The following is a 15,520-nucleotide window of genomic DNA, read 5'->3' on the forward strand; positions in this document are numbered from 1 at the left end:
TTGTCAAGTTTCCAGCATCTTGTGGTTGTGAACACAAAAAGAAGTTCTGTGTTATACTAAGGACATTACATACTCATTAGTTGGAATGTTCCTGAAATACATAATACAGGATTTTCATTTAATAAGAAGCAGCTACTTGCCACTGCGTTGTACATAAAATAAATTCTGGGCATGCTAATTGCCATTCACGGATGTTCTACTTAATTTTTGACAGGTTTTCCTTCCCTTCCCCCTTTAGATTACACTGTAGAGAAATGTTAGCAGAATGTGCTGCTATAGTTGAAAAATCTTTTTCGAATATTTTCTTATATCTGAAGCCTGAATGCTTGTAATAATGAATATTGAAGGCTTTAATGCAGATGCAAAAGAAAAAAAAAAAAAACAAGTTATCTACAGGAATATTGTAAGAAGGGGAGTAGCAAGATAGCAAAACATATACGTATACGTATATATTGCAGCACAGTAACTCTTCAAGTCATCAGTCTCATCTTGAAAAACAAACCTAACTGTAATTAATTGGTATAGTTCCTCTATTTGAACACTATTAGTGCATTAGAGTTAACTAATATATAAGCTTCCTCCTCGCTGCCCTGCCAATGACCTTAAGCTTCACATAGTAGGAAGGCCACTTGCTGTAGAATAGAAAAGTAATTTATCCACCATGATTGTTCAGCCCTGGCTCCTCTGTAAAACAGCGACTGACAATTGTGCTGTATTATGGATGGTACGTTTGTGGTGTGTACAATAGTGTGCAGAGCATCAAACTCACTTCCCTGAACACTGCAGGCAGCTTTTGAAAAGTGATCCTAGAAAGAAGAGGCCACTTGCTGAGTGATGGCCCTCCATTTTCAAATCGCTTTTTTCCCCCTCCAAATATCTCTACCCTTTTTCTTCTTTTTTCCCCAAAGAGAAAACAACACTGCTTTCTCAGCTTAAGTAAAAACTGTATGTAATTTTCCATTCATAAAAGTATGTTGGATTTTAAAAAAATGAAAAAAAAAAATCACTTTGCTTTTATTTTACCTGGGATTTCCCTGCTTCTTTGCACATTTCAGGATTTAGCATATTCCCTCAAAACATAATAAATTTTGATTCTGTAGCTTAAGGGATCCATCAGTTAAAATGTTAGTCTTTCATCTTTATTACCCTCCCATTAAAATGAAAGAAACCGGGACACACTTCAGTTTAGAAGAAGCAATTTAGTTGGTAATGTCCTTACTACTCAAGTCTTTACAAAGAGAGAAAGTGCATTATTGCTTATATTTCACACATCTATCTGCATAAGAAGCAACTAAAGCTTTCAGACACATACGATGTTAAATTTAATAATATTCTTTGATTAGATTATTTTATTACAACATTTTTCCATTACCAGTCATTTCCTGTACACATTTACATTCGTAAAACCTGCAAGTTTTTCTTTGTTTGTGTGTGTGTGTATATGTATTCACAAAGCAAGAAAAAGATTTCCTAGTTTGCTACAGCTGTTAGATTCAAAAAGAACAGATTAATAACTAGCTACCACGTAGGACTAGGTTTTCTTGTACGCTGCACCAGTAACCCTTTGCTATAATGAGGACACAAAGAGACTCACATCAGGCTGCTCCTCTTCTTCATAACTCAAAAGCATCACAGTGGCAATAGCCTCTAGTGCTATTTGTCTTTAGTGCAGTTGTGACACTTCGGCATGATCCATAATTTGGCAGCTATTTACCGTGACATTTCCCTTCAGTGCAGCCATAACATTCAGTGAAGCCATTATTTGGTTCCATTTACCATATAAATTGTATTGTTGTGCATGCATGCTAGCAGCTACATTAGGTACCTGAAAATGAGTAAATCTTGTAAAATAGATACTAACAGTTATTCAGTAGAGAAATTTCTTTACTCCTCAGACAGAAGCAGGAATATATATAGTATCTGCAAACACCACTGTGAACTTTTCTGTGAGAGACTGTAATTAAATGCATTTACATGACAGAGCAGTTCCTATCTACTTATTAAATACATACATTTTATATATAAACACACGCACACATATGCACACATACAAATATATAGCAAACTATTGCTTGGTAGAAATCTTAACTTGGTTCAAAAAGGTGTAAGGAGACTCCAGCACAACAATTAAGTAGGAAGCATGTCTGTAAAATGTGCTGAGGGTTGCAGGCCAGGAGAGAGTGAGTATGTGTGTGTCCATGTGTGCGTGCATATGCACACATGTGACAGACTCAGGAAAAAAGCCAGCTCTTCATCTACTTCTTTGTTGTTTTTCCATGGAAGCATATGTGTGTAGGAAAGGGAAATTCTGTTGTTAGTCTCGGCAAACAATGCCAGATTCCTCTGTAGCAAATTCATTTAGAAAGGTAAAATTAGGGTGTAGTGCTAGCAACCACATCTCAATGAGCTGCTATTATTAATAGTATTATTATTTAAATCCCTGCTCTCTACATATAGCATACTTAGTCCTTCCCAGGCAAATGTATTATTATTTTTAATCATTTAAGTCCCCACTGTGCACACAGCTTTTAATACACCTTTTCTGCAAGCATATTAAGTGTATTGTTATTAATCCCTTGCTGTGACTCTACAGTATTTCTTTTCCTTGTATGTTCAACGTCCTATCACCACTCTCAGTGTGTGCATGCCATATACATTTTCCTATCTAGCTAATATTTAAACATTATTTAAATCCATCATAGCTTACTTATTCAAAGTCAGCTCTGCTCCCATAACTCTAAGTTTGCAGAATATACTTTTAAATAAAGAGAAGTTGGCTTCTTTCTCCCTCCTGCAAACCAAAAATTATTATGAATCTCAGCAGAAAAGCGTTATCTGTGTCTTTCAGAAACACTTTTCACCCTCTCCCCGACAATAATGCTCTCTTTCAGCAATCTAAATTATTGAAGTTGTGTTTTTAAAAACAAAACCTATTTCTTCATTGTGGATTCATTTGTAGAAGAGCAATCCTATAATATTCTGAGTTACTGCTTTAGCTTAACATAGGCATTTCATGAAAAGGACAAGCCCAATGGCCATAGTTCAACTCCAAACCCAAAAGCACTACGGAATTAGTACATTTGCCATACAACTTATGCATATAAAAAAATCTAAACTTTTTATTAATGCTGTGATGAGAATGAAAGTGCTAAATAAGAAGCCTAAAGCAAAAATTAAAATGAACTAAATGTCATATGTGGGGAAAAAAAAAAAAGTGTGTGTGTGTATACTTTGTAAACTTCCAAAGGTTCCTCTCTTGCCTTATTTTGATCAGCAAAAGAGCCCAGGGCAGTCACATTACTCAATGTTATACGTGAAGCAACATATTGAAAAGAAAGTAAAATGCTGTATGTCCAAGCAGAATCCTGTTTCTGACAAAAACATTTCTGACAAAAACATTTGGAATTCACTCCCTCAGAAACACCTAAATCTACTGGACTGGCAGCAATCAACACCTCTGAAAATCGGGCCACTTGGATAAGTTTTGGCACAGAACTGCAGGAACTTAATTTGAAAAATTGTTATCCATGGAACTCTTCCATGCTCAGCACAGATGTAACCAATCGTATTCTTTTTACTTTGCCCTAGTACATACCAAACAGGCTTTTTTTTTTTGTTTTAAATATGCATTCACTGACCAAGGGTACCACCTTTGAGAAAAGAAATCACCTACTTAGGAATAAAATAGTGAGAACTTTGTATATTCTGATCTTGTATGGTACTTGAGTGTTTGTATCTTTCTAGCATCCAGTTTGAAGGCAAATAAATATGCCTTTCTAAATACTCAAAACACATAAAACACCCTTGTTTGTAATATTAGAGGGGAATACGGATGTCTGTTTCTAACAGCAGATCTTGTTGAAAATAAAAATCATAGTGATTTGATGCTCAGCTTAAGTAAAAGAGAAATAGTGGAAAAACCTCAAGACGTTCTGCCTTTCTCCAAGATCCTCAAAAGTGGGACTAAAGCAAGTAGTTAGGCGTGGCCCAAAAAAGAGACAGTTCTTTGTTGCACACAGTTCTTTAGGATGCACTACATCTTTTAAAAAACGCTAAATCAAACTTAAAAATACTTTCTCTTCTGCCTGTACTACTGAGCAAAATATAAGTTACTTTTGAACACGTCATGTACAGTTAGTCCTGAATAATGCCCAAAACTTAAGTTTACCCTGGATTTTTTCCTTCAACCCCTAGACATTATCAGTCTATCATTACGTTTATTATTAGGTGTATAATCTTAGGAAATTTCCATCTCTCCAACTGCATTCAAGTGTATGTATAGTTTCAAAAGATGTGGCAAAATCAGCCTTTAAGATCTTAAACATTTGCTATGGAAAAAAGATGTAGAGCAAGCATAGCTTAAAGTATTTTATTGTTCTGGAAAATATTACACTTCTAGCTGGAATTCCCACTGTATGTACCGTTAATAGTATCTATTAAGTGAGGAAGAATTGTCAAAACTTAACAAAACCTTTTAACTGCAGTCGCTAGATAATCTATGGCTGAGCGCTGGTTCGTGTATGAGGTACTGTGCCTGCAGATTTAAAATGGTCTTGCTGCTTGTGAAAGGGCTTCTGCAGAAGCAATATTCGGTAAAAGTACAAACAGCAGCCTGATAATGGGAAGTCACAAGAATCACTGGCCAAAGAAGTGTACAACACAGAGATTACCTACAAAGGAGCTAGTCAGCAAGAACTGAATCACCGTGAATAAATGCCACAAATATTTAAATAGCTTTTTTAACTTTATTAAATCTTCAAAAAATACACAGGACCTAAACACACGTGAACATGGCTTAAGATCCCACTCCCATCACCTTGTAACACTGACTAAAGGGGGGAGGGACAGTAAACAACAACAGAAGCAAAGGCAACAAAATTAGATTATATTGCAACTTGTAGTCAGATTTAAAACAAAATTGCATAGTTGTCTATAGTTACGAAAGACATAATTAAAAAAAAAAAAAGGTCAAGTTGTTTCTCTTAATATTACTGACATGTCAAAATTAGAGAATAAATGTTCTCTGTGTAACCAGTCAAGGAATATTACTATGATCCATGATGCAACTGAATTATGATTAGCATGTTTGTGACAAAAAGTGAAGAGCATAATTTTTTCCAGAAATTTCAAGAGATTAATTGAGCAACCAGAAGACACTCTTTACTTAGTCTAGTTCTAACAATTTTATTTTTAAATCAGGGAATCAAAATTGCTGAAAGATTTTTTTTTTCTGAGCTGAACTATATATAAAGTATTATCAAACCAGTCTGACAGACTAAACCTGCCTCTGCATCAAGACTTATTCTGTCAAGAACAATGCTCTTGTCTCGTGCTAGCCTAAGCAACAGAGTCAAACACAGGCCCATTAAGTTTGTGCTACAGAAACAGATTTAAGCACTTTTAAGAAAAGAAAAACAAAACCCCAAAAAACTTTTTATTAGCACCTTAATGCTGTTTTTAATATAATATCCATTACGAAGCTTAAAAAAAAGAAATTGTTTGTAGTAATTCTGAGGCATAAAGTGCCCATTTTCTCTCTTCTGATTTATATCATTGTTCTGTTTTTACAGCTTACTGTTGACAGAGTGAGGTAATTCAACTACAATTTTTCCAATGTTTTTTCCCATGTACATGTAATCTACAGCACGGAATACAGACTCCAAGCCAATGAACTTGCCCTCCGGAGACATGTCTCCAAAGTCCACCTCACAAACCAGATCTCCTCTTTCATGCATCTCGAGCAAGTGCTTCAGAGCCTTTTTGTATTCAGAAAGGTAATGGTTCAAGAAGAAACCCCGGATGCTGGCAGACTTCTTCAATAGTTTTGCTGGCAATAACTCTGCTTTAGTGGGCGGGAGGCCAGTAGGGTTTTGGTAGCCAGCGATAAACCCAATAACTATCAGGCGCCCTTTGGTAGCCAAGCAGTTAAGAGCCAAGTCAAACATCTTCCCCCCAACAGATTCATACACCACATCCACACCTTCAGGGTAGTCCTTCCTAAGAACGGCTTCGACATTTTCAGTTTTGTAGTTGATCGTATGGTCACAGCCAATGGTTTTCAAAAAACCACCCTTTTCATTGCTGGAGCAGGTTCCAATTACATGGCATTTTGCCTTCTTTGCAAGCTGCACAGCGAACTGGCCCGTTCCTCCAGCCGCTGCTGTCACCAGAACCTTCTTGCCTTCAGACAGCTCTCCCAGCTCTTTCAAACTGATGTATGCAGTAGCACCACTTACCATTAGAGTAAGAAACTCGGGTTTCACAGAGGGTAGAGGAACTGCTTGTTTGGCAGGCACAACTGTGTATTCCGCAAAGGAACCTGCTTTCACGTAGGCCACAGCCTGACCCACTGTATAATCAGCACTAGCACTGAGTCCTAATGCTACCACGTCACCGACACCTTCAAAACCTATATCAAATGGAGGTTTAACTGAAGCGTCATATCGACCGGCTGAGTAGTTTATGTCAGATGCATTAATGCCAACAAATCTAGAAGAAAACAAAAATGTATTAATGAGATTTACTCCTCCCCAAGTCTTTGTTGTATGAGAAACCTTCAATTTAAATTCGCGGGATAAAAATGAGACTTTTTTTCTGATTATTGGTATATTTGAACGATGAGTACACTCCGGAGACTACTTCCATCAGACTTCTGTAGTTTACATTTTGTTAGTATAGAATTAAAGATAAATTTGCTAAAAGAAAACAAACAAGCAAACAAACAAACAAAAACGCCAAATCAACTTCTGTTTTCCTCCGGTCCATTTGACCAAACTAAGTAAACTAAAAATAATTCTGTACAAGATAGAAGATGAAAATTAATTGACCACTTTATACAGCATGTGAAAATACCGTAGAATAAAATGTGCAAAGCGGTAAATATGTGGATTCTGGCAACAAATTTACATTTTTGAATACAATACCGTTAATGACTAATGATCATATTAGCTATCGATGTCATTTGCAAGGTCATGTTACTGTAGGCAAGTACTTTTTAATTGATAGAGTCACTACAGCAAATTTGCCTTTTGATGTAGCTAATGTCGACGTTAAAATATTTTTCTTTATATAAATTACTTGCCACACATCAAAACAACCTTGCATAGGAGGACGAAAATTATAAGACTGAGTATCAAGTCCTACTGACCTCTAACAGGTGAAAATGGATGCTAATTTTTTTTTAAGAAAATAGATAGAGACATTCTCAGGACTTGATTAACCATCAGGAGATAATGCCTAACAAAGTTATGCTCTAGCTTGAACACAAAGAATATTTTAGTAACTTTTTTTAAAACAAACAAACAAACTATGATATCTCTACACAGGAAAGGGAAGAGAGACTGGGGAAGATTGTTATCCGGACAATGTGAAAAAGAAACACACACAACAGAGAACACCAGGACTTTTGTTACATGTGAAAGTGACAACCTCAAAGGTGTACGGGATACCATGCAAAAGCTGCAGAAGTATGCAATCAGTGGACTTTTCATCGTTTCAGTTACCAATAGGTGCAAATCATACGTGTGCATAGTTTTAAATCGCTTGCACGCTGAGTGAGAAGAACTAAAACCGCTGTTTATTTTTATCTCCTTCATTCTTTACAGCATGGAGAATCTCACACTTTCACCATGTAAAAAGACACGTGTGTGTACACGTATCCCTGCATAAAATAGGCAAAAATTACTGTTGCTTTTTTAAATTTTGCCTTTAATTCACTGCTTGGACGCAACAAAAAAATAAAATAAAATAAATGCCTGCCTCTTCTTTGTAAATAATAAAAAAAACCAACCAAACAAACAAAATCTATTATGCTGCTTTAAGGTAACTCCAATACAGTCCCCCGAAAAGACATAAAAATCTCTAACGGAGCAGCAGCCTCCGAGGGAAACCACGTCCCTGGGGCTGCAGGGAGAAGGGTTGGGAGCAGCGAGGCGAGACGTGCCGGCGCTGCTGCCCTCCTCCCGCTTTTACACCCCACCTCGTGCAAGCCGGGCGCTGCGCTCGCCCCCTCCTCGCTCTCGGCAGCTGCCAGGGCAGCCCCCGGCCCCCCGCGCTGCTCCCCGCCGCGCTCAGCCTCCCCCGCGCACCGGGCGGGCGCCCTTGGCCGGGGCAGCGCGCCCGGGAGAAGCGGTGGGAACGCCGAGAAGCATCCCCCGCCCCGTCTTCCTCCCTTCAAGGAGTTTCTCCTTCTTCTCAGCGCTGCGGGGCAGCTGGGAGAGCACAAAGGCAGGTAAAGAACGCCGTGAGGACAAAAAAAACCACCAACCCACAACAACTTTGCGTGCGGAGAAGGTGGTGCAGCGGGGCCGGGACTCCAGCACACGCACCGCTGCTTTTGTTGTGGAGCGGGAGACGATGCCGAGCCTGCCTGCCTGCACCGCAACTTCTCCGTGCGGCTGCAGGGACCGCGGAGCGCAAGTTGGGATGCGGGGCTTTCCATGGGGAAGCGGGGATTTCACCGGGGATGCGGGACTTTCCATGGGGATACAGGGCTTTCCAAGGAGATGCAGGGCTTTCCAAGGGGATGAGGGGTTCTCCATGGGGATGCAGGGCTCTCCAAGGGGATGAGGGGCTCTCCATGGGGATGCGGGGTGGCCGGGACACGGCGCTGGCAGGACAAAGCCGTGCATGCTGCCCACACGCACAGACACGGCCACGCGTGTGCCCGCACCCGCTCCCTCCCAGTCTCTGCGGGAAACGCATCTCCCTGGGCTCCTGAGCTCATCATTATTAATCAATACAGCCTGCCGGACAGCCCTGCCTCCCTCCCCCCTAATTTTTTTAAACTCCCTTTTTATTGTGTGCAAACTCAAAACTCCTGTTCGTATTGTACGGGCTCTTTTTAAAGGTTGTTTAGACTTCTTGCATATTAAAACGATCGTACGTAGCGTCTGAATTAAACCATATTGTCTAAAACATATAGTCTAATTTGCCTTGTCATTCCAGCTGACAGGAGGGAGGTGGTAGGATGTACCCGCAGTTTCTTAGATTGTTTTGCTTTTAAAAGTAGGAATAAGTACGCTCTGCAAGTTGAAGATCAGTTTACTAACTTCTGATTCTGAGAAAAGGAGAGCTCAAAAGTAACAATTACTTGGGGTGATGGTGGGTTTTGAGAGCCCTTCCAGATCTTTAATACTATCTTGGTTTACTTTCTTACTTAAAATATACTAATTAATTTAGCAGTTCCTAATTGAGGCTTGCCCCTTCAACATTTCAAATGTAAACCTGAGGGGGGGGGGGGGTGGAAAAAAAGCTAGAGATTGGGTTTTCCCAAAATAATTATGCACATTGAGTCACCCATTTTATTTATACTCAACAGTGTTGAATCCCCTCGTATTGTTTATTACAGAAAACAGGAGGACACCGCTGAGGGGAGGAAATGCTGCTTTTCGTACCACAACAAAGCGTGAGACGCTACAACCAGCACCACAGCCTTAAACACAGACAAAACAAAGTCATCCAAGCCAGTACTATGCAAGAAAAACATTATTTAGACCAAACACTCAGCAGGAATAGTCCTCCACTTGTCCCACTGTGATCCATCAGAGTGTCTTGGTCCAAAAACTTTCTCAATCCCTCTTAGTCCCTTTTTCTAGAAACTTTTCCCCCCATCTTCCAGTCTAACAGTAAATCATTACAGGTATTTCGGAAACGAAATGTGCCACTGCCTTAAGAAAACCTCAGAAATCCCCCAACAAATTGTAAGAAGGATGAAACCTTCATAGCAGCATAGCAGTGGGTCCTTCTGCAATAAAATGGAGCAATCTTTCTTCTCCCCCCCAAAAAAACTAGACAAACGGACATGCGAAGCTTAAGTGCCTTTGTTAAGCATTTCTTATTCATATTTCTATCTCCTCCTCTCCTACACAGGATAAAAACTAAAAAAAAAAAAAAAGAAAAAAGCTTTAAATTATTTCCAGTTTTGAAGCATTTCTGAATAAAGGATGTTTTGGGTTTTTTTCTCTATATAAAAAGGTAGAAATAAGAGTTGCTGTTCTCCAAAGGAAAAGAAAGGTGGGGGGGAAGGGAGAGAAAGTTCCACCTAACAAAGAGCATCTTATTTTAAAATATGTATTTGTACAGGAATTCAGCACATTTTAATTTCCCTAAATCTAAACCCAGATTTTATTGTGGTGGATGAGGATTGTTCGCATAAAAAGCTCAAAGCAATTAATACTATTCATAGCCATGACTGAGACTAAAATGAACAAATCTGCAAATGCACTCTTCGAACTCAAGTCCTTTACTGTTTTATTTGTGTGTTTATACCTATTAGAAAATGTATAGTTGGATTTAGGTTTTGGTTTTTTGAAAACTAAATGTAGCCAGGGACTCATCCTTTTGGGATTGGAAAATGCTTCCCCAGAGTGACAAGAAAGGGGGACTCATTCAGAACTCGCTTCCTGCTGCAGCTCCTATATAATGTTTTTCAGTAACGTGATCCAGTGTCTTCTGTGATGTCTCAGAATATAATAATAAATAGAGAGGAAATGCCACAGAACACCAAATAATACAAAACGTATGAACTCTAAATCTAGACTTTATCACTCACCTCTCCCTCTCCTCCATTCCCACTTGTGCATGTGTGTCTGTACAGGAACATATGTGTAATAGGCTGATGTCTGTTAAAACACAGTAACTGCCTGCCTGAATCTGTGGACCAGCTCCTGCCTTTAGTCTGGAGCGCGCTCTGTGCCTCAGCCCTGTTACCATGAGATGTGCACATCCCCCTAGCACCCAGGGAGCCTACCCAGCACAAGGAGGGAAGAGAGGCAGGAATGAAGTTACACTGGAGGCTGTACAAATAAATTTTAAAAATTCACAGGAAAGGCAAGGGGGAGGATGAGAAGGACTCCACGCGAAGAGAGAAGGTGGAGGGGATTTGGGATGTAAGGATGTTGCTCTCTTTTGCATTAACTGAGACTTGCTGCTTGTATCTCAAGTCTTTTGACCTCTTCTTCCCTGAAAAGGAATTTAACCCCAGCCTGATGGCAGTTTCATGCCATTACTGTGTCATGGTCATCAGTGGATGCAGCAACACAATGTTTTAGACTTTGAAGTTTGGAGGGAATTTTTTGTCTCAGAAATCCTAGTGGGAGGTGTCAGCATTGGATTAAAGTGCCACAGAAGCTTTCTCGTCAGCTCCTGGAGGCATCCGTGCTCTTCTTTCTCCTGCCCCCTTCTTTACTACATATTTGTGTGTTACATATGGATGCATGTTAGAGATTACACATACACCCTCCCCCTCCATACTCTCACAGTCGCACACTGTCTTAATAGAACTTTCAGTGTTGTTCTCAAGCTAACGTAGAGCCTCTTAACATCTTCAAGGCATGGCAAACTATGTGTTACTATGCATTCCTTGCTTTACAAGAACCTGTGAGTGCCGCTCTCTTCTGCGCCAGCCACACAGTCTGCTCCGAGGTTCCCAGAGTTTCAGCTTCCCCTCGCGGGCAGACAAACCTCTGAACTTTAAAAGGCTTACTTTTAGCTTAAGGAATGACAGCTTCTAAGAAGGAGCCACTGAGAACAAACAGGTTTTATGAGGACAGCTCGGGGGGGGCGAGGCAATGTTTTGTCCTCAGTCTTCATTTCATGGCGAGCTGGTCACAGCGCTGGACAACGCGCAGCCCTGGAGCTGGCGCAGGATTTACGGTGTATTATGTTAAGCAAAATGTCACCTCCTCCACTCTTAAAAAGCCGCCGACAACTGCGGGGAGGCCGAGGCTGGCTGCCCTGGCCCCGCTCCGGGCGCGCAGAGATGGGGGTAAAGGGAAAGGCGATGCAGGGTCGCACAGAGGAGAGTGGCTGCTGTGGGATGGCACGGCTGCACCTTAGTGTCCCCAGAGAGCTGAGTGGGGACAGCGAAGACACCCTCACACCCCGGGAGTTGCGTGCGTGTAAATAAAAATGCCTGCAAATAAACTCTCTCCAAGTCTCATTTTGGAAAGCAAGCACCCTTTTTCAGGCCTGGGCAACATGAGGGAGTGATCTCTATCAATCACGTGCAGCCAGACCGGTGCTGCACATGAGACAGAATGTATTTTCCATTCACATGCATATGTATAAATTTTCCCAGAAAGCTTATGCATATTCTATTACTTTCCAAGGACTAATTTTACTGTGACTATGAACTTCACAGCAGTCCAAACCCTTGCTAATTTGGAGCTATGGAGCTGGCTCTGCCTGACCTTGCATTTGAGATGGGGAAAGTATCCAAACAGAGGTGATTACAGAAGACGAGACACAGATCACACTTCACACAAGGCATTATCATCTCCAAAGAGTGAACAGTGTCTGGGAAAAACACTGTTTGGAAAAAAAAAACCCAACATGCTATCTGAGGGACATCCTGTCGTAACTTTAAAAAAAAATACAAGTTCTTACATGAAACTTAACTCTACGTTAAATAAAAAAATATTCCACTTTTTGTAGTAATAACTACTCCTCGTGTCGCAGGGACCCGGGAAGGGCTCCCAAGCTCTTCTCAGTGTCTCACTCCCTCCTCGTCGCTCTCTGAACGTCAAAAACTTGGCTCTTTCCCCCTCCTTGGCACAAGGGGCCCCGAGGTGTTCCTCCTCCTCAGGCAGGAGCAGCGCACGCACCGCACCCCCCGTCAGAGAAAGGAGGAGGAGGACGAAGAGGAGGAGAGCGAGGAGGAAGAGGAGGACGAGGAGGAAGAAGCGTCACCCCCAGCCACGTGGATGGGGCGCCGGGACTGTGGCACCAGCCGTTCAAAACACCACCACCACCACCACAAGATTAAATCCACAGTCACCAGATGGCAGCTAGTACAACTTTGGAGCCCGTCTCCAAAGCGTGGGAGCACGCCGCGAGGTGCCGGAGGGGGGGCTCACCTGTTCCTGACCAGCAGGTCTCCGTCTCCCGGGAGCGGCACGGGCGAGTCCTGCTCCAGGGCAACCGCTTCCCTGAAGTTTTGGCTCAGCTTAGTCACCACCAGCTTCTTCATGGAGCTGGGGATGGACGAACCCTGGAAATCCAGAAAGTGCCGGGAGTAGGACATGTCCAGGATATGTCGCGAGCAGGACCAGGCGGGACGGGCGCAGGACAGGCGCGGCCGCCGCCACCAGCACCACGGGGATAGGGAGCTCAGCAAAGCGACGCTTCTCACCCCAAAACTCATGCCCTGCCTCAGATGTCCTCTCCCGCCCGGTTAGGGGAAGCTGCGGCTCGGGATTCTGCAGGCAGCTCGGGGGAAACTCTCCGCACGCAGCTATTCGTGCCTGTGCAACCCAAGCCTGCCTGCCTCCTCCCCACCCTGCCCCTGCGCCGCGCCGAAACCGGCACCGGAGCGGGGAGGGACGGTGGCGGCAGCCTCTCGCCTGCTCCCCACGAGCCCTCTCTCAGCCCGACCCGCCGCGCCGGGCACGGGCACCTCCTGTCCCACGCACACGGGTACCTCTTGTCCCTGTCCCACGGACACAGGCACCTCCCGTCCCTGCCTGTCCCCCGCACACGGGCACCTCCTCTCCCTGCTTGTCCCACTCACACGGGCACCTCCTGTCCTTGCTGTCCCTGTCCCACGCACACGGGCACCACCGACCCCTGCCTGTCCCCGCACAAAAGCACCTGCTGTCCCTACCTGTCCCACGCACACGGGCACCTCCTCTCCCTGCCTGTCCCCTCCACAAAGGCACCACCGGCCCCTGCCTGTCCCCCGCACAAAGGCACCTCCTGTCCCTACCTGTCCCACGCACACGGGCACCTCCTGTCCCTCCTGTCCCCGTCCCCGCTGCCGCGCTCTGGTCCGTCAGATAGACGGAAGGCTAGATTTCCTCCTAAAGGCTTGCTTTTAATTTGCACGCTGCCCCTGACTAAGGGATTTAAGAAACAGGAGAGAGAAAGAGAGGAAGAAACGCCTCGGATCCCCTCCCACCCCACCTCCTCCGTTCTTTAGTTTACAAAAAGAGGTTATCTTCCTATCAAAAATAATAATAATTAAAAAAAAAAAAGGTAGGAAGAAAGCACGATAAGTTATCGGATCGATAAGGTTAGAGAAGTGGAAGAGAAGTTGCAGCTAACGTTCCCCATGTTGTTATTTAGCCGCCGCCGGAGGAGCCGCTGCCCGCGGGCAGGGAAAACTCCTCCCCTTCCGTGCGAAACGTTTCACTTCCTCGCAAGGTGGTACGAATCAACCCCGAGCCGCTACCGGCCGCCAAGGAGGCGGGGGGGGGGATGGGGGGGGACCGGGACAACCGGTGGGATGTAAAAAGGAGGTGGTTTTCCCACCGGCTTTCCTCTTGGCTGGCAGCATCCCCCCCCCCCCGCCGTCCTGCGGGGAAGGCGAACGGGCTGCTGTCAGGCTGTTTGGGTCGTGGTGGGTTTTCCCGGGACTCTTTTATTTCTTTGTTTCTCCCTAAAATAATAATAAAAATATAATCGGTTCTCCGCGTGGGATACGTTTGGGAGAAGGAACCTGCTAGGGAACCGGCTGGGTAAAGGGAGCAAAGTAAATGTTGTGATAGAGCCGCCAATCCCAACTTGGTAGAACTGCGTGGAGAGAGGGAGGGAGGCAGGGAATCTAATAGAGATGTTGCACCGATGTCGGAGGACCTCCCGTGTAATTCATAGAATTAACTCCATCCTACCAGTATAAACAGCTCATTGCTTAATTGTGCGGTATTAATAATTAAAAGGAAAAAAAAAAGAATAAATCCCCTTCTGCCCAAAAGAGAGCAAAATTGCAGTTCCGAATGTTTTCCTTTAGGAATCAGCTGGGTAGTTTTTATTTGCTTTCCTGACTTAAAAAAAAAAAATTAAAAAAAAAAAAGGAAGAACCCTTCTGTTCTTGCAGTTCGCATTATATAAATCCCCAGACACATACTGTGCAAAATCTATTAGCAGCATGCTTCATATGCTGCAGTTCTTGCTCTGCAATCTGTTGGTATTTTAAAGTAAGGATGAACCGTAATCTCCCACAAATCATTTTTAATTCAGTGCCGGTTAGACGTGTGCCACGGCGAGGTATCATCCTCTGTTTTGGTTCTCCCCCCCTCCTTTATTTTAAGTTTGCTGGAAAAAGACCTCTGCTGAAGTTAAGCCGGCACATGTGTCTTGCACAGCACTTTAGCAAGTGGATTATAATAACAGCCCCCTCAACGCGTGTCTCACATGAGGAATCTTTTATGCTGCGCTGTATTAAGTCTTTTTATTTTTGTCATATTGTTTAGCTCTGGGAAAGGGGGGGGGGGAGAGGCAAAAAAAAAAAAAAGAAAACAAAGCAATTAAAAAGATTGACAGGTATGGGTTTGTGTGAGACCTATTTGTAATTGTCAGGGTGACGTGGGCAAGAGGAGGAGGAGTAACAAACTGAAGCAGGAAAAGCAGCTCGATGTGTCTGTCTATCAGTTGAGACTGTCTGAGAGCCCTGGGATCCGAATGTGTGTTATATTTCAGTGAAAAGAGAAGAGAGGGAGAGTGGATCTCTTTCTCTCCCAGGAGTTTAGGAGGGGGGACAGTTCACGTTAATCTCTCCCACTCAGTGAATGTCTTTTCTTCA

The 15,520-nt window shown here is 43.1% G+C and overlaps 1 protein-coding gene across 4 annotated transcripts; it reads right to left on the reverse strand.

Moving 5' to 3' along the window:
- Positions 1-1,287: 1,287 nt before the first annotated feature.
- Positions 1,288-14,076, reverse strand: PTGR3 (prostaglandin reductase 3). 4 transcript variants are annotated; one of them, XM_054059261.1, is made up of 3 exons: positions 14,044-14,076; positions 12,858-12,991; positions 1,288-6,489 (listed from the first exon to the last, which is right to left on the reverse strand). In XM_054059261.1, exons 1-3 carry the CDS (start codon positions 14,050-14,052, stop codon positions 5,565-5,567), a joined length of 1,068 nt encoding a protein of 355 aa, XP_053915236.1. In that variant the 5' UTR covers positions 14,053-14,076; the 3' UTR covers positions 1,288-5,564. The 4 variants fall into 4 exon arrangements, with proteins under 4 accessions (XP_053915236.1, XP_053915235.1, XP_053915237.1 ...); XM_054059260.1 differs by lacking the exon at positions 14,044-14,076 and adding an exon at positions 13,133-13,882; XM_054059262.1 differs by lacking the exon at positions 14,044-14,076 and adding an exon at positions 13,706-13,846.
- Positions 14,077-15,520: the final 1,444 nt, after the last annotated feature.

This window comes from Cuculus canorus, chromosome 2, assembly GCF_017976375.1.
Source record: "Cuculus canorus isolate bCucCan1 chromosome 2, bCucCan1.pri, whole genome shotgun sequence".
NCBI classification, from domain to species: domain Eukaryota; kingdom Metazoa; phylum Chordata; class Aves; order Cuculiformes; family Cuculidae; genus Cuculus; species Cuculus canorus.